The sequence below is a fragment of the Coenobita brevimanus genome, chromosome 59 (assembly GCF_032717465.1).
Source record: "Coenobita brevimanus isolate Jiangsu-jjx chromosome 59, ASM3271746v2, whole genome shotgun sequence".
In the NCBI taxonomy this organism is placed as follows: domain Eukaryota; kingdom Metazoa; phylum Arthropoda; class Malacostraca; order Decapoda; family Coenobitidae; genus Coenobita; species Coenobita brevimanus.
In genome coordinates this window covers 23,951,246-23,967,773 of record NC_137012.1, presented here as the reverse complement: position 1 = coordinate 23,967,773, position 16,528 = coordinate 23,951,246, and the positions used below count along the sequence as shown (strand labels likewise).

General features: G+C 41.5%; 1 protein-coding gene across 1 annotated transcript in view; it reads left to right on the top strand.

Annotated features, from left to right (window-relative positions):
- Positions 1-16,528, top strand: part of LOC145402866 (uncharacterized) — a 318,663-nt gene that overhangs the window by 282,471 nt on the left and 19,664 nt on the right. Inside the window, exons 3-8 of the mRNA XM_080274774.1 lie at positions 2,090-2,202; positions 5,445-5,543; positions 6,808-6,958; positions 9,563-9,771; positions 10,126-10,369; positions 12,504-12,602. Of these exons, the coding sequence (XP_080130900.1) occupies positions 2,090-2,202; positions 5,445-5,543; positions 6,808-6,958; positions 9,563-9,771; positions 10,126-10,369; positions 12,504-12,602 (915 nt within the window). The remainder of the gene's footprint in view (positions 1-2,089; positions 2,203-5,444; positions 5,544-6,807; positions 6,959-9,562; positions 9,772-10,125; positions 10,370-12,503; positions 12,603-16,528) is intronic.

Sequence of the window (16,528 nt, the reverse complement as noted above, 5' to 3'; positions counted from 1 at the left end):
CACGGATCCGGATTCTTTTTAATGGTAATGGCATTGGCGGAGGTATGCGCTCTGAGTGCTGTCTAGGTATTATTATTATTATTATTATTATTATTATTATTATTCAGCAGTAGCTGTAGTAGTTGTAGTAGTAGTTGGAGGAAGAGGAGGAATTGTATATTATTTATTATATGTCAAGTTCAACAGACAGTAAGAAATTTTCCCACAGTAAAATGCGTGATTACTTACTGCATAGCAAAATACGAAGAGAACTCAGGTATTTCAGATTTCGTATAATGTGCACTCGGTTTACATTTGCATACATAAATAATTCGTTGTTTATTATGGTTTGTAATTTGTGTCTGTGTACCTCGTCGTAGCCTCGCCTTCAGAATTCACCGACAGGCTTAAGACCGGTTCCTTGTTGCAACTGTAATTTCTCTCTTAGGAAGGACAAGGAGAATGGAGAATATTTCCTCACGATTTTTTTTTATTATAACCTATCTCTGATATAGTGTCGCAGGAAGGACTAAGCAAATGCAGGATCTTTCCATGTCAGCTGTTCATCCTGGGGTAACAGATCTTAGATACGAGAAAAATATATGTACTTAGTTTTGCGGGAAGGGAAAGGAAAACTTGAGTGTAAAGTCTTCCCACATCTCAGGTTCTTCCGAGTGAAATAATTTTCCTCATGGAAACATTGTTTATACTGTATTCCCAACAAGCTAAGCAACCTCTCTGTATTGTATGTGTATATAATTCATATATCTAAATCATTCACGGTAGTGTGATATCAAGACAAACTCTCCACCAGACGGAACTGAGCCACTCTCATAACGTGCTTACTATGTCGTGGTTATATGCATGTAGATGAGTGTTTTGTAGGGAATATGAGTCTTACGTTTACTGTTTAAGTCGACCCTCCAATCTGACTATATTTTTCCATCATCTGAGCTGAAAGGGGTTAGGGATCTCTGTCGGGTCAGAATAAACCTGTAGTTATGATAGGGAACTGATCGGAAGTTGTTTTGTGAATTCGGAACCTGGTTAACCACTGCGCATCACCGCATTCCACCAGGCAGGCCAGAATATCGTTTCATGCAATTTGCGCTCGTCTCAGAAATTGCGTGGTCCCCTACTTTGCATATGGTGGTCCAGGAAGTCTGCAACATCCGGTCAAGCGGCAGGAAGTCTGGGGAGGTTGATGTGTTGCAGCGGCGCAGTGTCATTTGCAGCCTGTCAAGGGGGGTGCACAGGATAATTATTTATGCAGAGGCCGATATATTTATGTTGTGGGTTGGCTGGTAGTTACGTCGTATCCTCTGTGACATCCGAGTATGTTGTGTAACTTGCCATTAAACCATTCAGTGCGTTGACGTCTTTAAATTACCTCTTGACGCTGCCAGATCATTTTATATAATCTGGGGAATAGCCTGTCGTATTAAAAGGGATTAATGATGACTATCTTACCCCTCCAGTTCGAAGTCTCTCCTTAGATGGGTAATATCATTTGGTGGCAACAAAAATAAATTATAAATAACTCCTTGAGGTTGATGGGATTAAGATTTTGATTCTTAATGCATAGTCTACACCTTGGTATGATTAATTTATAGAACCTCATTAGAACTAGACTAAACACAATCGTACGGTTTAGCCAGACATAATAACTAAGTGTTGCTGAACATTAAAAAAGAGCGCGTAAAAAGAGGAGTATGGTGTATTCTTGCTTCAAGATTTCGCTAAGTGCTTTCATTTATATATAGTCTGTGTCTCCTTCCCCCCCCCCCTTACCCGAGACCTATCAAGCTGGTCCCAAATATTATTCAGTTTTGTACCATTCCTCCACTTCCTCTTGGACTTCTTTGGTTTTAGGAACGATCCCTTCCGTTACTGTCTGCAATCTGTCTGTATCATCGGTCTGTTGTTTCTTCCCTTGGTAAATGTAGTTTCAGACATTTAAGGTTATTCTGGTAGTGTTTTCAAGGTAGTCTAACCAAACCAACGTAACTAACCCTCCCAACTGTCTGAACCCAACTGCGTGCCTGTCCGAAACTGCAATATATACCACCCCTTTCCTTTTCGAGTGAAGTAATGTGTGTGTTGTTTGCAGATGACTACACACGGGTGGTGCTGAGCAGTTTCCCTGGGATTCCTGGCAGCGACTACATCAATGCCAACTACATCAGGGGCGCCAGCGGCTCTCGGGCCTACATTGGCTCGCAGGTGAGGAGACGTACACGAATTTGGGCAACCATTGTGAATTAACCTCTTCACTGTAATTTATGCTAACATGGCGTAATCCCATCACCGTAATTTGTGCTGAGTGGAATTACCTCCTTCTCTATAAGGTTTGCTAACATAATGGATGAACTCTATCACTATAATTTGTGCTAGATTTACCCCATCCGTTTTAATACAGTTTGCGCTAACGTAATGTACAGTGCTAACCCCTTCGTTACGATGACGTATTGGTTTATTATATTTTTATTTCCTGGCGATTTAGATTAGTGGATTTACTCCATTCGTTTTAATACAGTTTGCGCTAACGTAATGTACTAACCCCCTCGTTACGATGACGTATTGGTTTATTATATCTTTATTTCCTGGCGATTTTATCCAGCTAAGGTAAGACCTTTTGTAGTGAAGTATTGAAGGTAATGTCTCCCCCCTCTCTGTTCCAAAAGACCTCACTAAGCTGAATAAAATCGCTTGAAGATGGCAAGAATAAAATATCATCGGACTGAAGGGGTTACAACAATTTAATTTAGTGTAGTATCCGTAGTGATTGAACAAAGTTACATAGCTACACAGTTTTACATACCATACACACATTGTGGGCCTTTTTAGGCGGCCTGACCTTAAAATTATTAAGAAAACTTTGCTTATTTTACAAGTTGACGGATAAAAGGAATTGATAACAGGGATTTATTATTTATGTGTAGAATGGATCCTAGCAGACTACATGGATCTGATTGAGCCTGAACTGATGTTGTTAGCCCCAGCTGGATATAGTAGTTGGTAGTTGCAACCCCAACCTACTCTGGAAGTGAACTCAGTGGACTGCAGGCTGAAGTTGCTCTTTTCTAGCAGTCCACAATAATCCATTCGGGGAATAGGGAGGTAGATCAGGGACGTTTGTATAACCGTGCCGCGGAGCAGATTGTCTATATCGGTGCCAAGGTTTAACCTTGATCGGTGCTATCACTTGAATGCTTCCTCTCTAGAACCCCTAGTTAACGGCCGTATAAAATGACCTAATTGGGTCCGAGTGATCCTGAAAGGCTCTGGACTGGCTTCATTGATCTTGAATGTTTTTGAAGACTGAAGTGGATCTCAGTGGATGTGATTGGACTTCAGTTAATCTGATCAGGATTGTTTGGATGTAAAGGTCCGATTGAAAGCCTCTGCCGAGCTGAGTGAGCCAAAATGGATATGAAAAACCAGAAAGCACCCCAACTGACATGACCAAATTTGGCCTTGTTTATTCTGAACGGATTTGAACTGACATGGTTTAACCTACACAGGGATATGAACAGCCTGACGACGTAAATGATGTGAATAGGTCTGTTTGAACTTGAATGTGTAAACCGAGGACCTAAATAATGTCTTTAGGTCTGTTTGAGTCTGAATAGGCCTAGTTGTACGTGAATGGAGGTGATTTGACATAAGTGGACCTACTGTGTGTTGACCTGGATCACCCTGAACGTTCCTTACTGAGTCTGGATGAATGTGAAGGACCTGAAGACCTAAATGACCAGAATGAACATAAATTATCTGGATGGACCTAATTGACCTGAATTGATCTAATTGGACCTGGATGGATCAAACTGACTTGAGTGGACCTGACTGAATCGAACTGGTTCCTAATGGTTTTAAATGGACCCTAATGGATCTAACTGGACCTGAATGGATCTAATTGGACCTAACTGAATCTAATTAGACCCTAATGGATCTAAATGGACCCTAATGGATCAATTGGACCTGAATGGATCTAACTGGACCTGAATAAATCTAAATTATGTAAATGGACTTAATTGACCCAAACAGATCCAATAGGATCCAAATAGATCTAACTGGACCTGAATGGATCTAATTGAACCTGAATGGATCTAATTGGACCTGAATGGATCTAACTGGACCTGAATGGATCTAACTGGACCTGAATGGATCTGAATTATGTGAATGGACCCAATTGACCAGAATGGATCTAATTGGACTTGAATGAATCTAACTGGACCCAATGAACCTAACTGGACCTGGATGGACCTGACTGAGCCTAAAGGAACCTAACTGGGCCTGAATGTACCTGATGACCTAATTGAGCCTGAATTTACCTAAATGGACCTAATTGGACCTGAGTGTACCTACCTGAACCACATTGCACCTGCATGTACAGTACCTAAGTGGACCTAATTGACCCTGAATGGACCTATCTGGCCTCATTGGACCTTAATGGAGCAAACTGAGCCTAATTGGACCTAAATGGACTTAACTGCATTTGAATGGCCCTGAACTGACCCAGGCTGATGTGACTGATCCCGAATGGATGTGAACGCTAAATGAGCACACGTTGTCAGAATGAGCCATTTCAGTTGCTGTTCTGACTGTTACGCCAGCAGACTGACTTACATAGACCTGCGTAAATTGGCACATCATTTGATAGTCCATCCCTTTAATATTGTTGATTTGATAGATATTCTTACAAAGTGCAGGTACATGGTTGATAAGCAGGCTTTCTAAGATATTGGTTCAAGTGTTTCAGGTGTGGGTGCAGTGAGTGGAGGGGATGAGCAGGGATGGTTGTGGGATAAGAACTGTAGGTCAGCCAGTAAGGTACAAATTGTAAATTTCTCCTTGAAGGACTTGACTGGTGAGAGAGAAAGAGAGAGAGAGGAAAAAAGAGGGGAGTGGATTTAGGGGAGACAAAGAATGAGTCAGGATTACGGTGGATGGTGGAGTGGGTTTTCACCCTGCGAAAACGAAATCGTTTGAGAAGAGGTATTTTCAGAGGAAGGCAATTTCTTTTAAATAGGACACTCAACATGGGGGAGCAAAAAGAGTGGGATGGGCATAGGATATGGGCAAGATGGAGTGGGATGGTGATGCATTGTTGGAGTAGAAAACCCAGTAAAGATTAGCAGTGCAAGTTGGATGGTATGATGAATCAGAAATCAGACTTAATCAGCTTTGATCATAATGTTTGATAGCATTCGCTGAGATTACAGATAACTTCTGTGTCTTGTAGTAATGATCTGGAGGTATATTAGGGAAGCAGAAAGTTCTGTATGGGATAGAAGCCTCATAGTGACCCAAATGTTCTGCCCTTAAACCAGGTGCTCCCTGAGGTTTTTTGTTGAGGTTATGTTGAAGATTTGTCTGTGTTGTGATGGCAAGGTTAATGGGGTAGAAACATCATTGTGATCCAAATAAATGCTGATGTGTAATCCTATGTGTACAATTACCAGGGCCCGCTGCCCCACACGGTGCCGGACTTTTGGCGGATGGTGGTGGAATGCGAGGTGCAAGTCATCATTATGGCATCCAACGAGACGGAAGGTGGAAAGGTTAGTGTCTGTTCTTTAGTGCTTCAGTGAAGATAATTAATCAGTAAAACTGATATATATTGGATAGTATAAAAATATTAACTAGAAAACACCCAGAGAGTTCATACCTCTGCCAATGCCATTGGAGGATCTGGATCTGGATCTAGATTCACCCCAAAATTTAATCAACTCTTTCTTGGTCCATGGCCCACCCTTCCACAAAATTTCATTGAAAACTTTTGGAAATATGTGGACAGACAAGCAAAAAATTCCTGGATCTGGATGATGATCCAGATCACCACCAAAACCTAATGGATTGATCCTTAGGTCATACCGTACCCCCTCAAAAAAATTTCAGGAAAGTCCATTAATAACTTTCTGAGTAATCCCACAAACAAACAAACCAATACTGGCAAAAACATAACCTCCTTGGCGGAGATAATTATTGTTGTGCAGCAGTGTATAATGAGTGTACAGGTAGTTACACAGTATGGCTTATATATTACGAACCTTTTACATGAATACCTGTACTCTCTTACTTGCATTAATTTTCTTTTACACTGATGTAGTTGACAGTCATGCTACACCATACACAACTTGACTCTTTCTAACCAAATACAGTACTGTACTCCATACAGGCCTATGTACTTTGCTTCCATTCTTCCCAGTTCATTAACCTTTGCTGAGCTGCAGACCTCACATAAGGCACATTGAAGGTTTGCATGGGCACGCAGCAAACCTCATATGAGGTACAATTTACGTTGGTTATAAAACAATGACTCAGGAAAGTTAAACTACCTTCCACATAAGTGGCCCAACAGGGGTTAACCCAGACTACTTCACTGCCTTTTGTTCATAGTTCTCTGTCACTGTTTTTTTTTTTTTTTTTTTTTTTTTTTTTTTTTTCACACTGAGTACTCTCACCTGTTTTCTTCCATGCTGATCATGTTCATTTAGTGTACTACAGTCATGTGCTCAAACAGACCTCAGCTCTGTTCTCTCTCAACTCTTATGTCATTAAAACTAGCATTGTCCTCTCTAGAAGCATACTATATAATCAATTTTTTAAACAAAGATATAAAAAGAGTGAAGAATTAGTTTTTGGAGTATTGTACACTGATAGTTGAAGATGTATGTGTGCACGTAAGGCAACATATCTCATTAGTTTATGCTTGTGTGGTGCAGAAGTAGTGCTGTTATATGTCAGTACAGGGGAAACCACATTACTCTTGTCTTTTTGAAGATTAAATGTTATACCTATACCTTACTTTTCTACTTCCTTCAGCATAAGTGTGAGTGTTACTGGGTGAATGAGGAGAATGAAGAGCGACAGTTTGGTAATGTGTCGGTGTCGTTTGTGAAGGCAAGGCAGGTGTGTCCAGACTTCATAGTGCGAACTCTCAAGATCAAGTATACCACCGAGGCTGGCAAAAAAGGTGAGGACAGTGTACTGTTATGTTTCAAGTTTAATTTGTTGGATAATACAGTGTCTTTTAATATATCCATGGAACCTGTTGTTACTGGAAAGGCTTATGACCAATTGGCTATCATCAATCAAAGGTCTCATATTTCATGACAGTGTTTCACATATGTATGGTGGATTAAGGGCCCCCACAGTTTCTTCCCCTTACATCCCCTTTTAAAGCATTTATGAGTCTACCTATGGTGGTGTTGTGTACCCTAAGCAGAGCAAAGCAACTTTGACATCCGCATAGGATCCAGTCTTCATATTTGCCTGCACCTCACCATGGGGAAGGACCCTGGTCCAAGTCTGGTGAGATGCTGTCTACCATAAGGTGGTATTGGTTCCCTAGAGTGTGTGTGTTGTACTGTACCTGTAGGACATCCCCACAGAAACAGGATCCAAACCTCTTATTTCCCTGCACCCCACCATGGGGAAGGACCCTGGTCCAAACCTTGTGAGGCACTGTCTGCCATAACCAGTTCCTTCGATAATGTATGTACTGAAGTGTACCTGTAGCATGGCCCCACAGAAGACTGTACTGTACCTGTAGGATGACCCCACAGAAGCTGTTGCTTACCTGTGATCATTGGGTTTCCTTGGCCAGACAGATGAGAGTTAAGCAGTAACAACAGCATCCATTTTGGGGGAAAATAGAAATAAAAATGTGATGGACTCATCAGGAGTCATTAACAGATCATCCCATACTGTCAAAATGAATCTTAGGAGTGCAGAACTGGCCTTTCGCTATGCATTTGGCATCCTAAAATGCATTTTGCTTGATTGAATTTGGACCTTATTTTCTTCCAATGGCTCACTTAGAAATACCTAAAAATACACGTAAAGAAAATCACTGTAAATACGAGCTGCAGAAGAGTGGCTTGGGTGGGCCAATACCCTGGTACTGTAGCTTGCTAAACTTAGCGAGTTGCATAATAGAACTTCTGGCTGATACAAATCTAGTTGGTCCTCAGACAGCATTGATTCTCAACTGTATTACATAAGGGATAGTTCCTCAGTGATTTCTGCAGATTCAAGTGAAGGCAGGTTATAATTAATTAATGTTGAGCTCTGACTTGGACATCACCATCGTCTCAAGCCATCTCAGCAGCTATTTTCTCCCAGTAGCCATAAAATTTTGATATCACTGGAATTCAGTAGTTGCCATACATGTAAGGGCCAGTATGTGATGAGACTTTTCATGATCTTTCACATTGGTCATAAGCCAGTATTTGTGTTTCAGAGAGGATTGTGGCCACCCTAAGTAAACTCCAGGGATTGGATGTCAGAGAGTAGATTAATTGACACAAATTCACATAATAATGCACACTTACTCAACGTTGTTGCTCATAAACCATGTCATAGGACAGTTTACAAAAGTTTCAGTTTGTCACACCTCAGATAAACAGATTTTTTTTTTTTAGTTGATCAAAAGCAACTGTGTTACCATCCTCATTTGCTTGTACAATGTTGACATACCTCTTATGAATGTATCTTGGTCTGAAAATTGTTTAATGTACAGTATACTTATAAGTTAATGGGATGCAATAGCAATTACAGAAGTACAGTATTTTGTTTCAACTTCTATATATATTTTTCAATATCCTTTTAAAAGCTTAGGAAATTGTGAGGGGCAGTGTTAATTGACTTTGTAATAAAGTACATCATCACTTTATCAAATCTTGTTAATCTGAACCTGGACTATATCAAACTCTGTGAGCCTAGTAAACAGCCTCCAAATTTACCTGTATCAAACAAAGGTCACTTTATTGAGCTGACACAGCCACATGGCTGAACAAAAGATGTACTGCATAAAGAGCAAATGTTGTTGTTTTCTGTTGTGTTGTTTATTATTAGCTGAAGATACAGTAATCAGTCGAACATGGTTAAATTGAACCTGAGGTCGTTATATTCCCATCTAATGCACATCAGTTACCTGCACAGTATATCGGACCATCAGCTGTATCATCAGCCTTTCCCCCAGTTAGTTTATTATATTGAGGGTTACTGTATTGTAGTTATATATACTGTACAGTACTGTATGCAGTGTTGTAAAGGTAGCCTCTGTTATTTGTCATGTATTTGCACCAAAATATCAATATTTTTTCCTATACATTTGATGCAAAGAGGGAACTAGTAAATAAACATTATACTGATGTATCACTGAAACTTTAAATAGCATCTGTAATTTACGAAGGAATAAGGTACATGCAAGTTTTGGAACAATGCACAGTATGACATGCAATCGAAAGCCCATTTCCTCTGAGTTCAGGTGTTGAGCCCTGGATAACGAAGAAGAAGTGATGTAATGGCTCAGCACAGTCTATGGAGCATAAATATAATGTGGCATTATGGCTGAAATACAGTGGCCACTTTTGGTCACTTTCATGTCTGTGTTATCTTGAAATACATTTTCAATCCTTTACCTCATACTGTATCCAAGAACATTGCAAACACCCTATTAACAGCACAAAAGACTGTTAAGAAGGCAGTGTTTGAATGAGGACTTGCAGGGCACTTGTTTTTTTTTTTCCTCATAATAGACCTGTTGGTGCTAATTGCCTGATTATCTTTGCAGAGGAACGGACAATCTGCCAATTCCATTATGTGTTGTGGCCAGACCATGGTGTGCCAACAAAAGTGGTGCCACTGTTGGGGATGGTGCGGCTCGTACGAGATTGCCAGGCATCTGAGACACTACCCGTCCTGGTCCACTGTTCTGCTGGCTGTGGCAGGACTGGCACCATCTGTGCTATTGACTATGTTTGGGGGCTTCTCAGGGCTGGGGTATGTTACTTGTAGATGGGTGGGCTACATGGTGTTTTATCATTTTTTTTTTTTTTTTCTGAACTTTATTCTGTATAATGTCAGTGGAATTGTTTCATGTGTGACATACAGTACATTCTTTTTCCCGTTTGTTAAAGACTATAGCCTGAGGTGTCAAAGTACATACGTTTACTGTAATCTCTGTCATTTTTAGCTAGTACTGTACCTTACCATGAGGCGAAATATGAAGTAAAGTTATGCATAGATCTGCAAAATTCATTTATACTGTATTTAAGAGAAATTTATCTGTTAAAGTACTGTATGAGAATACCTCTATTAATCTATGCAGGGGGGTAATTTGTTCCTTCTTGACAGCGATTGACAGAAAACCTGAACCTGTTCGGTCTTGTGAAAGACATGAGGCGTCAGCGTGTGGCGATGGTTCAGACACGAGAGCAGTATATCCTTCTTCATCGAGCTGTAAGAGAGCTCTTTAGGGAAAGGTTGAAAGTCATTGATGCTCACCCTTATGAGAACATTGCTACTGATGGCACTCCTCTCATCCTCCGAGAGAAGGAGAGTGACTACGAGGAACTCTTCGTCAAACCTGAGAAGCAAGGTGAAATTGGGCTTGTTGTATTTTTTGAATAATTGTTTTGTTTGTAGGACATACTCATAGACACTGTGCTCAGGAAACACTGTTGATTTATGAAGGGCTTCATTTGAATGTTTATTCCCTAAAACTGTGGAACTGCAAATAGTTTGGAAATATGTAAGTGGCTGAGCAATTAGTGATGCTGACTGCAAAGCTGCCTGTCTGTTAGTACCATGGTTCAAATCCTGGGACAGGCAGCTGATGTCACTCAGCTCAGATGTCCATCCACCCTTTATGGGTTGGTAGGTAAAATGAGTTCTTAGGATAACACCTCGAGAAGGTAGCTGGGGTAATTTGGTTGATGCAGTGACCCATGTATATCAGGATATTTGTTAAAAAAAAAACCTGCCACAGGCTCAATAGCCCAAGTTATGGAGATGAGCTGTGCGACTGAACACCTCAGGGCAGCTGTCCTCCACTTTTACCTTTGCCTAAGTTCACAGATGAAGTTAATATGCAGCATGCTAATTTATTTGTATATTGATTTGTTCACTCAGCCTGTTGTGTCTTTCAAGGTAAATAAACCAGATTTGGGGAATGCCTTTTCTCTCAGTCATAACTATCATGATCATTCTGTCACAGTTTACATATGTTCATTGGGGATAAAAATAAAAGAAACCCCAAGTATGATCTGTCATCTGCCACAGGAGGCTATGAGACTGCGTGTAACACAACTGCTAGAGTTAGCATTAATACGTCCTCAAATAAATACAAAGTTGAGATGTTGGCAGCCTCTCACTCCTGGCCTTTTACAAAATGCAGGAAATAGGTGGACAGCATTAAGGTCCACAAAGATAAAACCCTGGGGCCTTGGTGCTATGGAAAGTTATAAATGTGAACACCTTAGTCATACTGGATCAGTTGTTAATGCTTACTTCATACTCTCTGTTCCTTGAAAGCGAAAGATGATCATATATATTAAACTTTACACAGGCAAAGGTATTATGGAAGAATATTTAATACCATTACACAGGCAAAGGTATTATGGAAGAATATTTAATACCAATTAATAAGCCTCTGGCTGGCTTTCTGGGCCCTTCTTGGGCCCAGGCCCTGGTAGTGTTCATTCTCTTCTATTCCCAGGAAACAGCTATTTTGTACATAAATGCTCTAACATGCTTGCATGTGTCTGCCTTGGTCACCACACTGCTCGATCTCTAGCACCTCTCCCCTGTTCAGTCTGTTATCCCTGAGGTCACACTGTATGACCTTGTCCCAAGTCTTTTTTGGTCTCCCTCTAGCAGCTCTACCCTCAGCATTCTTACCTCTCATCTTCCACCCCCATTTGTCATCCTCTATCCTTGTTACATGCTCAGACCACCTCAGTCTACCCCTTCATATCACATCACTAATATATATAAGTACTATCCATTCTCTTAAATCTTTGTTCACGATCCTAACTCCCCCAGGCCTGTCGTTCAAGGATGCACTACATATCCAGGATCTTGAATTTGATTCTCTGTTATTTTGTTTATATTTTTTCTTGGAGGGAACAATCTTGCAGGCTTCTAGTCTTTGGTTCCTTTTTCTTTGCATTGGGGGGAAAAAAAAAAAATCTCATCTCTGTACAAGTGAGCCTACAAATATCCTCCTGTACTGCCCAGGTCTCACTACTGTACAGCATTATAAATGACCCCTTAGCACAGAGGGAGTGCCCTCTCCATGTCAGGAGGGCAGCAGCTCACTAAAATTCTTGTAACCCCTCCTTACCTTTGCTAATAAGATAGCTTAAACCCTACCTCCAGCACATACAGTATCATGTTCCTCAGAAAACAAAACTCCTCCAAGCACTCAAGAGGTTCTCCAACAAGATTAATCCTTTCCTGCCTCTCCTTTTTTGTAAGCCCCTTTGCATACTGCACACCAAAATCAGCATTTTATTGCACCCTACCTCTAATATCACATCATCCCTTATGCACCCACCTATCACAACACTGTACAAGGTGGAATTATTTCCTACACCATTGTGGCAAACTTTGCATGGCCATACTCCTATGACAGTACCACCCTCCCTAGCTATCATCGTGTTTGTCTTATCCACATTTGCTCTCAAACCTTAGTACCCCCTTTCATAGCCTTATCTGAATATTTCTTGCAGATGAGAGTGCCAAACCTAAGCCCCCAACCACAGCCCCCAGTGTTGTGTCAACCCCAACTGGATCACTCACCCGCTACACTCAGTCTCGCCCCAACACTGGTAAGGGATTGGCAGAGATCCTAGGTCTTATGCTATTGGTTACTCTCATCATCTTTCATCAGAATCCTGACTTTTTTCCCCACGTGTGGATTGAATGAAGTAAGATTCAGAAACAGTGAAAAAGAAAGTGCAAAAGTAGGAAAATTATGAACTACATGTCCACTGCAACAGGCCAAACAGTTATGCACAAGTCATTCAAGACCCTGGGATCACAGCTCCACCTTGCAAGCCTAATTGTCTGCACATATTTTGCATTTTTCTTTATAGATGCACTTTCTATATTCCTGCCAGATAGAGTTATTTTGTCCGCTAACAAGTCTTATAAGGGATGCCAAAACCGTTTCAAACCCCTTCTTACGTACTTCTTCCACCCTAGCTTGTTCCACTGTCACTTCTGTAGCCTTAACAACTTCCACTCCTCTTTTCCTCACCGGCTTGGCCTGTCTTGCCTCCTCCCACCTTCAGATTTACATTCATATAACCCCTTCACTTCTCGATATACAGTACAGTACATCCAGTTTCTTCCATGTGCAATTTAGTTTTGCATCTAGAGGACTGCTTAAGACCATTGTTGTGTTATTATATTGTAATATAAGGATTGATTACTTAACATCTCCCCATTTGTTACTCATTAATTCAGTTTATCATTGAATATTTATGTGCACAGGACAAAGTTAGATGAGTTAGATGAATTCACAACTAGAATTTGGAGAAAACATAGGGTGGATAGACGAGGATTGTGTATCAAGAATATATGGAGTAGATGGGAAGCTGTTGAAGGCCGTGAAGATTATGTATGAGAATGCTAAGGCTGCAATGTGTGTAGATTGTGAACTGAGTGAATTATTCTATTTGAAGGTTGGAATGAAGCAAGGATGTGTCATGTCTCCATGGTTGTTCAGTCTGTATATGGATGGGGTTATAAAAGAGATACTGTACAAGGTAGGGCAGTGGATGTTGGAGCAGCCCAGTGAGAGAGGGCACTGTTTGGAAACCCCTTGTACTGTTGTTTGCAGATGATACTGTGTTGTTAAGTGAAAACGAAGGGGAGCTGCAAAGCTTGGTGGATGAGTTTGAGAGAGCGTCTAAAAAACGGAATCTAAAGGTGAATGTAGAGAAGAGTAAAGTTATGGTCTTTGAGAGAAGTGAAGTCAGTGAATGTACAATGAGGTTGGATGAGGAGGAAATGGAAAATGTGAGTGCGTTTAAGTACTTGGGTAGTGTGACACGTAAGGATCGAAGTTTAGAGGGTGAAGTGCATGAAAGGGTACAACAAGGAAGAAAGGTTGCTGGTTCCTTAAAAGCAGTGATAAGAAACAGGGAAGTGAGCATGGAAGTGAAAAAGTTACTATATGACAGTATTGTGATACCAACTCTAATGCATGGAAGTGAAGCTTGGACCTTGTTGGAGGGACAGAAGTCAAGAGAGCGCAGTGGAAATGAGTTATTTGAGAGGAGCATGTGGAGTCACATGGAGAAAAAGACTGACAAATGAGGAAATGAAGGATCGTTGTGGTGTGGATGTGGATGTGATAGGAAGCGTTAGGAGATACACATTGAGGTGGTTTGGCCATGTGGAGAGGATAGAGAGAGAGAGGCTGATGAGGAGAGTGTATATGAGTGAGATGGAGTGGGGGAGGGGGAGGCCAAGGATGAAATGGAGGGATGGAGTGGAGAGGTATATGAGAGAGGGGGGTGTGAGCTGGGAGCAGGGCAGTGAAATGGCGGCATGGAGGTGATTTGTTTGTGTCCACCCCTTGCGGGATTAAGGCGTCTGGCAGTAGATAGATAGATAGAGAGTAATTTAAAAGATACCCACATAATTGAAACGTAATTTGCGAACTCATTTCTCAGTTAAATTTTCAAATCATCTGTCATCATGACCATAATCATTCCATTGAATGCCACTGATGCATGATGTTGTTGCAGGCATTTGGGAGTGTTGATAGTGTAGGCAATCAGGAACTATTGCATTTCTTACTGTTTTGAAGAAATTGATTTATCTGAGAAATCCCAGCATGTAAACATAGTACTATTTGTAACTTTTAGTTGACATGGGCTGCACAAGTTTTATGTCTGCCATTTTGACAGTAATTTTAAGTGAGACCGAACAAAGGACATGGTACAGATTGTGGCATGGAATGTAAGGGGTGCAAATGATGAGGTGAAAGAGAGAGAGATTGTCCAGGTGCTTGAGGGTGCAAAAGTTGATGTATGTGGCATAACCAAGACTAAATGGAGAGGTGAGAGTGTAAGAGAATGGGAGTATAGATGGGGTATATGTGCGGGTCTGGATGAGAATGAGAGGGCAAAAGAAGGAGTGTTTATTGTTGTGTGCAAGAGATGGAAGGAGAATATAAGAGAGTATGGATCAGGTGGCTCAAGGATTGTGTGGGTAAGATTGAAAGTTGGACTGCACATCCCTCTCTCATATACCTCTCCATTCCATCCCTCCATGTCATCCTCAGTCTTCCTTTTCTTCTCTCCCTACCCCTCTACCTCACTTACATACTGTACACTCTCCTCGTTAGTCTGTCATTCTCTGTCCTCTCCACATGGCCAAACCATCGCATTGTATTTCTCCTAACACTTTCTATCACATCCACATCCACACCACAATGCTTCTGCACTTCCTCATTTTGTCAGTCTGTTTCTCCATGTAACTCCACATGCTTCTCTCAAATAAGTCCTTTCCACTGCTCCCACTCTTGACACGTGTGATGTGTCTTTCCTTATTCTATCTATCTATTGCCAGATGCTTCAATCCCGTTTGGGGTGGCCACAAACAAATCGCCTCCACGTCGCCCTGTCCCCCGCCATTTCACTGCCCTGCTTCCAACTCACACCCCCTTCTCTCATATACCTCTCCACCCCATCCCTCCATCTCATCCTCGGCCTCCCCCTCCCTTTTCCCCCCTCTACCTTACTCACATACACTCTCTTCGTCAGTCTTTCACCCTCCATCCTCTCCACATGGCCAAACCATCTAAATGTGTTCCTCATAAAGCTTCCTATCACATCCACATCCACACCACAACGCTCCTTTATATCCTCATTCGTCAGCCTCTCCCTCCATGTGACTCCACAGGCTCCTCTTAAATAACTCATTTCCACTGCTCTCACTCTTGACTTGTGTCCTTCCAACAATGTCGAAGCTTCACTTCCGTACGTTAGAGTTGGTATCACAATACTGTCATGTAGTAACTTTTTCACTTCCATGCTCACTTCCCTGTTTCTTATCACTGCTTTCAAAGAACCAGCAACCTTTCTTCCCTGCTGTACCCTTTCAAGCACTTCACCCTCCAAACCTCCATCCTTACTCATCACACTACCCAAGAGCTTAAACGTACTCACATTTTCCAATTCCTCACCATCCAACCTCGCTGTACATTCACTGACTTCACCTCTCTCAAAACTGTAATTGCTCCAGCCCTGATCCTCACCAGAACTGAGGTTGGAGTGTTGTATGTTGTGGTAGTTGGTTCTGAGACAAGACAGAGGGCTAGCTGATTTCCCTCCCTTCTAAGGCTTCCACAAAACTTTCAGAAGTCCAGAGCAGCAACCTGATGATCCTCTGTTTCATGGCCCATGTCTTTGCCATCAAAGTTGCATGCAGCAGAAGTATGTTGGTGTATATCTTGGGGCTGGGGTGAGAAGTACTGAGTGATAATACTTGCTGCATACCATTAACTCTGGGGTTGGAGAGATTATTGTAGGCAGACCATAACCTGATCCATTGTTGCATAAAAGGTTTAGCACACTCATGCTATGGGTCTCAGTTGCTTGTTGTGTCCTTGGGCTGTGAGATGAGAATCAGGAGGCCTGAGAGAAGTCTACTGCAGATTTCAGGGATAGTTGTCACTGTATTCATAGGTTCTTGCTCTTCTTCCTCACTGTCAGGGTTGTAGATAATTTTTTCCACTGAT